Genomic DNA, 13452 nt, shown 5'->3' on the forward strand with positions numbered 1-13452 from the left:
GCCCGGTTCAGGGCGGTGAGCGGGCAGCGGGCTCCGAGGAACCTTGCTCCCTCCCGGCACGCCTCTCCGAAAACCGCTTTCCCGCGCGGCTGTTGCGGGAGCTGTCGGCGTCTGTGCCATCGTCGTGGCTTGCTCCCCTTTCCACCCGAAACGGCGTGCCCGTCGGCTTGCGAGCGCGAGTGGAGTTACTGCGGAAATGGGAGTACCTAACAGCGTGAAGTTAGTTGCGTGCTTGTCTGTGAGATTCGGGCCTTAGAGGAAAACGGAATTGCTGCTTATGTTTTGGGTAACGCTTTTCTGCGCTGGGATTGTATTTTCTCGACGTGCTGTGGGAGAGAGCGGGGAAGAAAGCTGATGGCTCAGAGCATGGGTAACTTCCTTGCTGTGCTTTACGCTCCTGGTTAAGCGGTGGTGGTGTGACCCATTTGTTATTAGCTAAAATAAGTCTTCTAGTGCGATGTCGTGAATCTCAAAGCAAAAAGCGCCTCTTGAGAAACATGGAAATAAGTTATTCCTGCAAAAGGTGGTCTAGTAACGTCTGTGAAGGAAACAAGCTGTGTGATTGCAGAGTAGTTTTGCTAGCCTGAGCATTCAGGAGTAAGATCATTTAGAACCAAACAAAACCATGTGACTTTAAACAGAAAGTGTTAATGTGGTTGGGAGGGGGGCTATATTCTTTCTGTATTACGGCCATTTAAATTATCCTGGATCAGACTTTTGTCCTCTCTCCTTTCAAAAGTGAGATTAGACAGTCGTGCTAGAAGTCACTTGATTCCATTAGATGCAGCCTTAAATAAAGCCATTGTATATCCTGCAAAGTGAAAGTCGGTAACGCCGCTGAAAACATCTCGATGTTGTTATGAGATCTTTCGCTTAGATCTCAGTTGGGGTGAGGAGGTCAAAGGAACACGTATGCTGGGTTAGTGTTCATTTAAAATAGGGTAGGTGCAGGTGTGGGGGAGCTGCTATATACCTTTTGTTCTAGCAAATCCAAGCCACCTTTGCAACAGGCTGGGCTTGCACATGAATAGCACGGTAGGACTGGGAGCAGAGCAACTTGAACTTGGTTCCAGTCCCACTAACTCCAGTGAGGCTTTGGTAGCTCGTTTACTGATTATTGGTGTCTCCTGTATGAACAGTCGTGGTAATGTGGCTTGGAGCAAAAGACCTCTAAATGATTTAGCCTTAGGTTTAAATTAGCTGTTTGTTACTGCTTCCTGCACAGGCAGAGAGCGAAAGGAATCTGTGCTGGTAAACTGGTATCTTGCTGATCAGCAGCAGTATGTCTTCCAACTTCAGCCCTGTAAATTAATAAGTAAGAATGTAGATGGGCGACATCAAATGGGACAACTATCAAAGCTATTGATGTCCTGTTCTGTGGAAGAGCATTAGCCTCCGAAGACCAGGCAGTGAGATGAGCTTTGTGTGGCTGGGATGTCAGCTCTCGCCTGCCCCGGGGCTCCTGGTGTGAGCCCCCGCGGGGGGTCGCCTGGGGAGCCTTCCCACGGGGGGACTGCTGAGCAGGCTTGGTCTGGGCCAAGTGCTGCTGCCCTGTGTCTGCCTGCAGTGCCGCTGTTTTAGGAAATACTTGGGAGGATCAATTCGGTGACGGCTGTTATCAACAGTTTCGCATTATATTGTGGTGTAAACTTGTCAGTGTACGGGAAGATGGCTGCCAACAAGGATAATAGTTGGGAGAGCGTTGGGCAACTGCAAACCGTAATGTTATAACCTGAAGAATGACTGAAACGGGTGATTCTAGCATGAGTGTTGGAGTCAATACCCCACTTTCTTTGTGGTTTGTCTGGCAGTGTTCTGATGAAAGGCACGTCCTGGATTATCTCAAGTCTGCTGCTTTGCCATAGGCAATATATGGGCTGTTTAGGATGAGATGAGAAATTGGCTCAGAAAATTTAAAAAAAAAAAAAAGGAAATCTAAACTTAGTCATTGTTTGGTTTACAAAATTCCTCCTATGCAGCATGGGATTATCCAGAGGGTTATTACTTAATTTTTATGGTCACTGGGAGTCTTGGGTTTTCAAATTTATTTAACTTATTTAGCTGATGTGTGATGCACAATGTCTCCATGATGAAGAGTTCTCTTTTTAGGAAAGAAGAGATGAAAATAATTGCACTCAATTTATCTGTCAAAAAATTATATGCGAGTTTTCAAAACTGCTGATTTCTACTGCTTTCCATGACTATGTCTAGTTTCACTATGGATATTACATGTTAAAGAATTGTTGAATTTGCTATTAAAATGACTGCTGGTATTTGGAAACTCACAGTCTGTTCACTAACTTTGCTTTAACAGAAAGCTGGCAAATGAAGATGTGGTTCATGGTGTGTTTCTATTTGACAGACTTTTTCCCTTCAATGCTCACATTTTAAAACTTCAAATCACTTTGCAAGGTTTGTTCTTTGTTAGGCAGGACTTTTTACAGACTGGGAAATAAAAGTATGTAAGTTAGCTGCTTTCCCAAGGTCGTGTGAGGCCAAAACTTGCTCTGTTACTCTAATGCTATGAGAACAGAACCGGGCACAACATATCTATGTGGAACTTGAATCTCTTGCTTCCTCTTCTGGTGCTTTTAATTACAAAACCATGAAAGCCTATTCTGAAGATCTCCATCAAATTAATTAACCCTTAATATGCATGCAGTTCTATAGGAAAAATATTTTGCCTTGAAGATAAATTTTCTGTGAATCGTGGTACATGTAATTTTTGGCCTTGTCTGTATGGATGGAAAAAATAGTTTTTGTAAATATGAAATCTAATATTGGTAGCATAAACGTAACAGCATAAACGTTGAGAGGTATTTTTCTTTTGTGTTTTTGCAGGTAAACGACCTCTGCTGGCATGTGCGCTGTCTCTCATGCAGTGTTTGCAGAACATCTCTAGGAAGGCATACCAGCTGTTACATCAAAGATAAAGATATCTTCTGCAAACTTGATTATTTCAGGTATCTCATACAGGAATAAAATTCTATTAGATAACATGTTACACTTGCCTGTTACTTTTCACTTAAGCCGCAACTAAAATGCACCTTTAGGCTCTTTGGTTTTTATTTGCTAGGTTTATTTTCAGTAGCTAAACTCTGACATTCCTTGCAGAGGGACTTGGGAAACCCCAAGCCTGTCTAATGTAACTACCTATTAAGTCTCCCCTCTGCCCCTCCATTGTTATGCATAGCTACTGCATTTATACTACTGCATTTATACAATAACTTACTTCTGTATGCATGGGGGGGGGAGGAAGTAAGTCAGAGTCCCTGCCACAGTAAGGGTGTAAAGCTATCCTATGTGCAAAAAATCATCTTTAGGTAATGCCGATTGAGGATACAAGGTAGAGTTGAGATGATATTCTGTCTGGACTAGCACTGCACTGGTACGAGACTTAGGGTATCACATGGAAGTACAAAAACAACCCAGAATAAATCCTGTGATCTTTAAAAGAAGCTTTCAGCAGTTATACCTTTCTGTGATCAATTTGATTTAGAACGTGAAGTATTCTTTGAGATTAAGGTCTAATCCTGTAAGGAAGAATATTATTTATTCGTGCTGGCATTGAAAGTACTCATGATAAAAAATTTTTGGTTCAGAAATAGCAAAAAATTTTGCTATTAATTTTGGTGTGATTGCCAGTACTTCCCCAGACCAAACTATTTATGGGTTTCTCACCTGTGCAGTGAATGGATTATGTCCAGCTATTCAGTTTTGACACTGAAAGAGAGGGAGGGGGCAGGCGGAATACTGTGAACTTCTGGAAAAACAAAGTTTTGTGGGGCAAAAAAAAAAACCCACCAAACAACCAAACCAAAAACCACCAAACAAAAAAAAAAACCCTTATAAGCCTGCAAAGATTTTCAGGACAAATTCTTATCTGCATAAACAACAGATCTTGGTGGCTGGTTTCCTCTTCAAAGAAGAGAAATATTCTACTGTAGTACTGTAAATACCTGCAGATATTTGAATTTCTTTTAAAATCATAATGTGATGGTAGGTAATTAAGGAAATAACTATGAAGATACAGGTTTTCCCCCTTCTTCTGCTGAAGGGGACTGAACAATTAGTGAAGGATGATGTAGCTAAATATAATAATTCAGACTACCACTAGAGTAATGTGAAATATATTTGAATAATTGGGAGAATTTTGAATGCAAAGTCAGCTGTTTCCATCTCCCACTCACAGCTTTTTAAAGAGTAATTATCTTTATGAAAGGAAAGATGAAGAGTTGTGAATTCATGTAGCAGTTAACAAGTTTCAATTTTACTCTGCCCTATGAACATATTAACTTCTGTAGTTCAGTAGTGGTCTTGCCTTAAGCTACCAGACAAACTTGCTGATTTTGTTGCAATAAAAGCACAATTAAGCTGTCCCCTCATCCCTTGTGGTCAGCCTACTTGCTGCAGGTCTCAGCTGCACTGCCATATCCTGGTCGCCTCTAACGCTCCCAGAGTCACCCTTTTGCCCAAGACTGTTCGTGTCTGTGCCTTCACCCCCCCGTTGCCTTTGTTTTTGCAGGCGGTATGGCACCCGCTGTTCCCGCTGTGGGAGGCACATTCATTCTACTGACTGGGTCCGAAGGGCGAAAGGAAACGTGTACCACTTGGCATGCTTTGCATGCTTCTCCTGCAAAAGACAGCTTTCTACTGGAGAGGAGTTCGCTTTGGTTGAAGAGAAAGTCCTTTGTAGAGTACATTACGACTGCATGTTGGACAATCTGAAAAGAGAAGTTGAAAACGGTAACATACTGCTTTTGTTAAGAACTATGTTTGTGGTCTAGTTTTAATTAAATTGTTGAGTTTTACTTCATCTTCCTTATTAAGAGGTAATTACTTAGCTTTACTAGGGCTGGAAGCACAGGTTCTTGAATTAAAATAATGTGTAAATTACTTGATGTTTTAATTTTTTTAAAGTTTGTATAACTTGTTTTCTATCCTAAGGAAAAGAAAGCAAGAGCATATCTAGTTGATAGAATATCATGCTGGATCTATTCCTTCCCTTGCTTGCAAGGGAGTCGGTTGGGGTGTAATGGGTAATGGTGCCAGATCAATTTAACTTTGAATAGAATATGGCTTTTTTAAAGTTGAAATTCAGCTGGCCAAGTACCGTTGGTTATTGTTGGAGGACAGTCTGACCTATGAATAACATTGTTTTGAATGTTTAGCAGACAGTGTTGTTTTCTTTTTAATGCTTCAGGTAATGGGATTAGTGTGGAAGGAGCATTACTAACAGAACAAGATGTTAATCATCCAAAACCAGCAAAAAGAGCTCGGACCAGCTTCACAGCAGATCAACTCCAGGTAGAGGCAGTGCTAAAAACTTGCATAGTTCAGCTTTATGCAGGACATAGGTGCTAAACCGGTAGGAAATCGGATGCATATGGGGGGAAAGAAAAAGCCTACATGCTTTAAACTATTTCATAAACTATCAAGACACAGCATGTTTCTGGAATTGTTTGTTAGCTTCAGCAGTTTAATATGAAATAGTTACTCTTCAAGCTTTTTATTTCCCTGGGGGCAGCCAGTAATTCTGCAGACTGGAAACAAAAAGGTTGTTCTATTTTGATTGCTCGATGAAATCTATTTAATCAGGCATTTACATCGCTACACATAATAAAGACAAAATATTTTTAGAATTATGTAATGTGAAGAGTTGTACTAAAGATTGGGTACTGTACATGACTTCAAGACACTAATAGGATGGCAGTTTGAATTTTGTTGTAATGAACAATAAGGGCTGCAAAAGACTGTTCTCAAACCAGGTAAGTATTGTGGGTTCCGGTTTATATTCACGTGAACAGAGGTTGACTCCCGTCAATGACTGTTTCTTCTTTTGCTTTGGCTTATAGAGAAGACAGGGAATAGTTGCGCATTTATTTCTTGATTGCCCTTTTCCCTCCTAAGATGGTTCTCCTCAATACTTGCTTTTTAGATCATATGTTATAGTCTTGGCTATGCTTCTGTACACCAGGAAGACAGACCCCCCTCAACAGGGACTCATCTTTCCTTCCTTCTCTTCTTCTCCTAGCCCTTCCAAAATGCTTCACGTGCTGATTTCCTTAGTGTCTTTGAGCTTTGCCTGTTAAAAATACACTGAAGTCATTACAGTCTTGGTGTCATATTTCAAGACCTAGCTTCACTATTTAATGCTGCACATTTTAGGTGAAAAAAATCCATTTTTTTCATAGAGCGGGGTGGAGTGAAATATGGGGAAACTGCATTTGAAGTACTTGGCAGCAATTCTTGTACTGTCCAATTTGTTCTTGAACATGCGTTATTGAAGTATGTTTTTCCAATATCCCTTTATATTAGCTCAGCCACTAGTTCTATTCCTTTCCATGGTCAAGACTAAGGGAAGTGGGAGCTAGGAAGTCTGGAAGTACCAAATTGAAATCCCTCCTGTAGGGTCAAGCCTGCCCTGAAGGGGCGGGGGAGGGGGATTGCCTGCTTCTGCTCTGCTTTCAAGACTTCTTCTCTTGTTGCTACCTTGGCAGGAGTTAGCTCTGGACTGCCTCAAATATGAGTTAGTTCACCCTCTGGATCACTACTCCACTTAAATTAGATTTCTAGGGAAAAACACCATGACTAGGGCCGGCTCCCCATGAAAGGGGTAGTGGTGAGACTAGCTTTAGAGGTTTCAACCTGTAGTGGGAAGGAAGATTGTGGCTTTCTATTGAATCCTAGCTACGCATCCCTGCTTTCAGTTTATAACGTCTCTGAATTTCTGGTCACACGTGGCCACTACGCCATTCGTTTTCTACTGTGTCAGTCTGAGTTCTGTTTTGTTGGCCTGTTCTCCTCTTGTTCGTGGTGAAAGCAGTTGAGAAAAACTGAAGCTGAGGTGTAATAACTAACACATGTGAAGCATTTAAGCAGTGCTATATAACATGGCATGTGGCTGTTCAAAGCTTGGTTTGCTATTTCAGCCATGACTGGAGACAGAATGTGTTGTTAATACAAAACAAGCATGTTAGCAATAATTTGACAAGGGCACAGGGCAAGGGCTCTGGACATCAAGCTCGAACTTCTGTGAAACAGAACTTTCTTTTCCGGCAGTAGCTGAACGGGAGACAGGCCCAGCTGTCAGAGTAGGAACTGTATTCAGGGCTTCTTCCCGTTTGCCATCAATATACCTGTTCTTGATGCTGGTATAAGACTTTACGTCCAGCAAGAGAGGCATCAGAGGGATAAGTGATATATAGAGTGGCAGCATGTAGTAACACACCTCGTGAAGTACTTGTACAAAAGGATATCCACGCTTTTTATGTCTTTGTATGAAACAGTAGGAAAATAAATAATTTCAACGTTTCTGAATGTGGAGAGAAGTAGTCTGAATCTTCAAAGATGAAGCCAGGCAAAATTTGCAGGCCATCAAGCGACAAAATCCAGAAATGAGAAACTACAGTTTACTAAGTTGCTGAAGATACCCTGCAGAAATCCATGAAACCTTACTTCCTTAAACAAGGTAAACTCTTAGGCTCTAAAACTGTTCAGGATGCAGGCCAAGTTGCCATCTACTTCCTCAAAAAAATGTGATTCATATTCTAGTGACAAGTGTTCACTTCAGTTTTCTGTAAAAAGATAAGTGTAACCAAACAATTACTTAGTGCAGGTCAGCCAAGGTGGAGCCTCTGTGTTCCTCAGGTCAATTAAAGGTAAAAGAGGCACAAAGTGCTTCCCAGCTGCCTGCATCCTCCATGCAGCTGAAAAGAGGGTTAAGTTGCTCCATATAATGCAAGATGTAGATAGCGATTGACAAGTTCAGAGAGGTGGATCAAAGTTCATTCCTTCCTTTATGCTGTGCGCTGTGATCTGCTGCTGTAAATGTTTTCTTTATCAAGCATGTTTGAGTTGCTTTGCAAGGAATTTTGTCCCACAGTCCTTTTAATGCAATCATAACTGAGCACCTCCTGCATTTTTTACTACTGCCAAGCAGAATTCATTTCTTTCATTTCTGGTAAATGTCTCAGTTCAGTTAAGCATAATAAGGGGCTTGTATTTTGGCTTTGGGGGATTTTTTTTTTTCCCCCCCTTAATGTATTGGGGACTGTCTGGGGACTAGTGATTACAACAGTTTACTAAAAACAGGCGAGGAGTAGGACCACGGTCTGAGAGGAGTCTCTAATGCTGCTCTCAGGACTGCACATAAAAAACTGCAATCTCTTATGGTGCCTTTTCAGGTTATGCAAGCACAGTTTGCTCAGGACAACAATCCAGATGCACAAACGCTTCAGAAACTGGCAGAAAGAACAGGCTTGAGCAGGCGTGTTATACAGGTAACTGTGCTAAGTTACTTGAGTAACAAAGTCTGGTACTCATCCATTGGAAATGCTTAATGACAATTTTCTCTATGTAGTTATTCTGAGGTGGAAAAAGGTCTAATCTGGCAGTTATGTTAAAACTTCAGACAATATCCTTAGTCAGGAATAGGTCTAGAACAAACATGTTAACTTGGAAAACTTGCCGTATTCCTCTTGCACTTTGTGTGGAGGATTAATAATCTTCCAGGACGAAACTTCTCAACCTAAATAGTATAGAAATTGGCACTCTTCTAAATATAAATTTCTGACTTTAATAGCCTGTTCTGAAGACCTGCACTCTTTTTGAAAACAGCTTGTGGTATGGCACATTAGGAGTAAGTGAATACCTAGTGATCTGTTCTATAGAGCAGAGCTAAAATACGTACGCATGCCATCCAAAACTGAGAGAAACACAAACTTAGGATCTTTGCTTGAAGATGCCTCTCAGCAAACATTATATGCATGCTCTTTTTATACATAAATATGATTTTTTTTATATAATGTAAACTATACATTTATAAGTTTATATAAATAAAAGTAAGTTTGTAGTTCCTTTGGCTCATTCTAGCTTGGAAGATTGACAGGGTGTTTCCATAGAAACGAGGTATCTGGCAGCTGCAATCAAGCCTTAAAAAAAAAGTGGAAGCTTGCACACTTCTCAATGTGAAAAGGAAAATGGTTATCCTGTGAAAAACCTGCCTCGCTGTCAGTAGCGTTCAGGCACGGAGACGGCTGTGTCCCATTACATGCCTCGGGGCAGCAGTCTAAGCAGCGGTGCGGGGCTGTGGGCGCTGTTGCTCAGCGTGGTGGGACGCCTGCCCCGGGAGCTGTGCAGCCCCTCGCAGTGCCTGTCCTTTGTGGGCCGCTGGTCACTGCAGAAGCTTTCCTGACTTGACCACGCTTGTTTGAGGCACCATGTAGGCTTAGAATGAATACTTTGTTTGGACTGTCAGTGTTATGTTAAAGGCCCAACTAACTAACTGAATTCAGCTGAAGTTAGAACTCTGACGTTTTTATTTATGCTAGTGTTGAAACAAAATGCAATCTATCAACATCATGTAAATTTTTCCCCCTTTTCAGGTGTGGTTTCAAAATTGCAGAGCACGCCATAAGAAACATGTTAGTCCTAATCATTCATCTACTGCTCCTGTCACAGCAGTTCAGCCCTCCAGGCTGTCTCCACCCATGTTAGAAGAAATGGCATACTCTGCATATGTACCCCAGGATGGGACGATGTTAACTGCTCTACACAGCTATATGGATGGTAGGTATAACAACTTTGCATATCCAAGTAAAATCATTATTGACTGTAGCAAGAACAGTTTACCAAGTACCGATTAAAGAAACTTAATGGATTTTTAATTTGTAGTATTCTTTATAGAATATCTTAATACTGTGCTTGCTATCTACACCTCATTAAGAAGTGTGCCTCTTCAAGCAGTAGCCATTCACTGTAAGAGCATAGCTGAAGAGCTGGGTATGAAGACCACTTTTTGTGCTTCCTCCAAACTATGAATACTAGTAACAAGAAATCAAACACTTTTTTTAAACACCCGTGCCACGTTTTTAATAATATGTAATTTTGATGAAAACTGTTTGCCACGCACTCCCTGACTCTTACCCTATGGATTGTAGGTATATACTCAATCCAGCAACTTCACTGAAAACTTAAGCTTCCCTCGCAGTAACACACGGTGGGGGGACCCTGGTGGTCAAAAGTATGTTTCAGTCATTGCATGTCTTATGACCCAGCAAGTCGAAAGCTTTGGCTCATATTTGTGATTAGGAGAAACCGTGAAGGTTTTGGGAGAACTTTTTGGGTTTTGTGTCCCTTTAAGCCACACGTGTGGCCTGAGCTTATTTTTTCTCCAAAGCAGTGGTGTAAGGTGGGCTGTGGGTGGAGGAGTGTGAATGCTGGGCTAGAGATAACAGAGCATGCTGTGGTGGCTGGGACCAGTGAACTGTTATTACCCAGGGAGATTTACTAGCTTATAATCTGTGTCTACCTCCGATGAAGTTGACCAGTAAATGTTTCTGTTTTTGTAGCTCATTCACCTACAGCTCTTGGACTCCAGCCTTTGCTACCCCATTCAATGACACAGCTGCCAATAAGTCACACCTAATTCCTTTCTGTCAGGGATATAAACTATTAAGGATGTAACCTTAAGTCATTTATTGTGTATTAAAAATATCATTGGAAAGATATTAATGTTAACTTTTTATTTAACATCTGAAGCATTTTCAAGATCATTTTTGCTGCCCAGGTATGTAAGTATGTTTAGCCTGCAAGACACTTTTATGGATTCCGCATAAATAACTATTACACTGTTTACAAGCCTTATTAAACACTTTTTTGTATTGTCTGGAAGTAGTCCACTCTAGTTATGTGTGTGTTAATTTATTTGTCATCAAAAGAGCACTTTGCCTAAAAGAAAGGACTGACAATTGTGCAAAATGTTTACAATTCTTTGTGAAATTGTAGTTTATCATTAGTTTGTATCTGTAAGTTATTGCTAAAAGTATTACCTGTATTTGAGTTGTATACAGCCTATATGTTAAAGCTTATTTCTGTGAGTTTACAAAAATAAATTTTGGTTGCAAATATTTTCAAAATGAACTGAATAAAGTTTCTGCTGTAGCATGCTAAGCGAAAATGTTGCTGTGTTTATGGCTGAACTGTGATCATTTGTGAAGTGCTCGACTTGAATCTTCAATTTTAAGAGAAGGTCCCTGGTATACTTGGCTACACTACACCAAACTCAGGAGTGTTCATATCTGTCTCAATTGATTTTAAAAATCCTTTAATGGGCTTAGATGGGTCTTGAAACACCCCAAATAGGTACTTCTTTTAAAGTAAGTATATGCAAAACAGTGCTGCTCCTGAGGGTGAGAGTGCACACCTGCAGGGTGAGGGAAATGGTGGATGTATAAGGCAGATTTTTTTTTTAACTGTAATTTAAGTCGGCAAGTGGAGAACCTAAATTTGCATCTGCTTTAACATTTCAAATTTTTACGACTTCAGCTTCTGGTTTTTTTAGTGGTTTTATCTTGCAATTTTGTTAAGCAGGATAGTAACTAATATGCAATACTCAGAGTCCGCATTTTTAAAGTACAATCTAGTTCAGTATTTTAACTGACCTGTATCAAACTGCATATAAACAGAGATTGGAATTAAGGCAAATGCACAAGTCTACTGTATTTTAAAGTGTTGATGTGCTAAGACTTAATTGCAAAACATGTTTTGATACGCTGATTTGATGGACAAAGGCTAGTGTATACTATCAATTCAACTGGTTTTTGTCTTCACAGACTAGTTTCTTTCAAGGATTTAAGACGGGTAGATCCCATCTGCACACCTAAACTTTACTTGCATCAGAAGGAAATCGTACTTTTGAAGGTGTGTGTGTCCATGTCCTTTTTTCTCTCCCAACTATGAGTTAGTGTCTCTACTTCATGAAATTTCTTAGCTGTCCTTGTCAAACCATTTCAACATGGAAAAGGTAGTATTCTCTCTGCCACCATGAAAAGACAATGGCTTTTGAGAGCATAACTTTAATGGCAAGCTCTGAATTATTCAAGTTCTGTAAGTTAAATGTTGGCACTGTTTCAAGTGCTACTCAGAGATGTCCGAGCTAATCTGAGTAGCAAAAGCAATCTATTTGCACTGGCACAGTGGTTTGTCTAGGCTAATGTTATTCTGCCACATTTGTTTCACAAAAAAACTCTAAAGACATGGGGTGTTGTGGAACTTGACTGTGACTTTACATTTTATTCTAACATACATAACTTCTAGTGAAATACTCTGGGTGGAATACTGAATTCCGTATGTCGTTTTCAGTACCTAAGCTAGCTCCATATATCTGCATGACACAAAACTGCATGCATGGCAGTAGACAAACTGGTTTTGTTCATTTGTTGGGTCTGATATGCAAGTAGGACAACCTTACTGCTGAAGTTTTGGCATTAAACACTGAATAATGCTAACTTAGATCTTAACATAACTTGGCAATTTAAAATACTATTCAGTTGTCTTATTTTAAAATGCAACTTGACTTAGATCAAGTCTCTTTAAAGAAAAGTAATTATTCACCCTAATTTGAAGGACTAAGCAGCTTCAGGTTTGCCTGAAACAAAGTAAGTCTAAACTTATTTATGAAACACCTCCTTCTGTTCAGTTCCAAAGTCAGTGCAGGATTAAAGTAAATGGGGAGCAATTTTCCCATTTCCCTATGAAAGTAGGAAGCAGGAGAATTCATCTTTTGTTACTGTGAATGCTTGAGCAGCTATTTGTAAGTGTGGCTGGGAAAATGTGGAGTTGAAAATAGGAAGCTCCCGCAGAGGATCTGGACTTTTGAGTCTTCTCTTTGAGAATGTCAGACCTACGCCGCTGGCTGACTGCAGTTGTCTGCAGATGGTATTAGGCTGTGTGGGGCTGACAAAGCATATGGAAAACTGAGGACAGTTTTAGTCTGGTGCTCTGAACTGAAGCTGTTGCTGTAGCCTGACTTGCAAGTTTGAATGCTTGTCTTTTTCTACTGGTTGTGCGCTGGCTTGCATTTGTGACTTTGCTGCTGAGCTCTTCTGACCCTGGAGCCATTCTTATTGCTTCTTGTTGTTTAAAAGAGTAAGTTGGATATTGCTGTGCTGAGGAAATTCATGGGATCTCTTCACAGAAAAAGAAATGCAGCTATAGCTACAGCAGGAACACGTAGTATGCTGAATCAGCACCTTTTAGACTGCACAGGTTCAATTTAAAACTGAAATGTATGAAATTAGCGTATGAAATAAATTGGTCTTAACATCTTGCTTAAAAGTGACCTATCTTGAACAGAGAACAACACAGAGCTCTGCCTAGTGCTCTGCTCTGTGGATGCTTTTGCAGAGAACTGCATTTGTAATATATTCTCTCTGATCCTAAAGTGTTTAGCCTACAAGGTGGGACGATCACATGGCACTTGCTAATAGTTTCAATGCAACTTATCTTAAGAAAGCCAAAATGGAATTAATGATGCTAAATGTTTTGCATCAAGAGGTTCTCAAAGGAAGAAGTATCACTAAAAAAGAGTTAAAGATGTGTCTCAAAAGTACTGCGAGAAGGCCGTCTATCGAGTTCCATTCCTTTCCCCCTTCTTTCCCTGACCTGTCT

At 40.4% G+C, this 13452-nt stretch overlaps 1 protein-coding gene across 1 annotated transcript; it reads left to right on the top strand.

Moving 5' to 3' along the window:
* The first annotated feature begins 1668 nt into the window (after positions 1 to 1668).
* Positions 1669 to 10955, top strand: LHX8 (LIM homeobox 8). The gene is made up of 7 exons (XM_009320672.1): positions 1669 to 1719; positions 2788 to 2963; positions 4526 to 4746; positions 5204 to 5307; positions 8187 to 8282; positions 9387 to 9570; positions 10353 to 10955. The coding sequence occupies exons 1-7, from the start codon at positions 1669 to 1671 to the stop codon at positions 10427 to 10429; spliced, it is 909 nt and encodes a 302-aa protein (XP_009318947.1). The 3' UTR covers positions 10430 to 10955.
* The last annotated feature ends 2497 nt before the right edge of the window (positions 10956 to 13452 follow it).

Source organism: Pygoscelis adeliae, unplaced genomic scaffold (genome assembly GCF_000699105.1).
Source record: "Pygoscelis adeliae isolate BGI_AS28 unplaced genomic scaffold, ASM69910v1 Scaffold402, whole genome shotgun sequence".
NCBI classification, from domain to species: Eukaryota; Metazoa; Chordata; class Aves; order Sphenisciformes; family Spheniscidae; genus Pygoscelis; species Pygoscelis adeliae.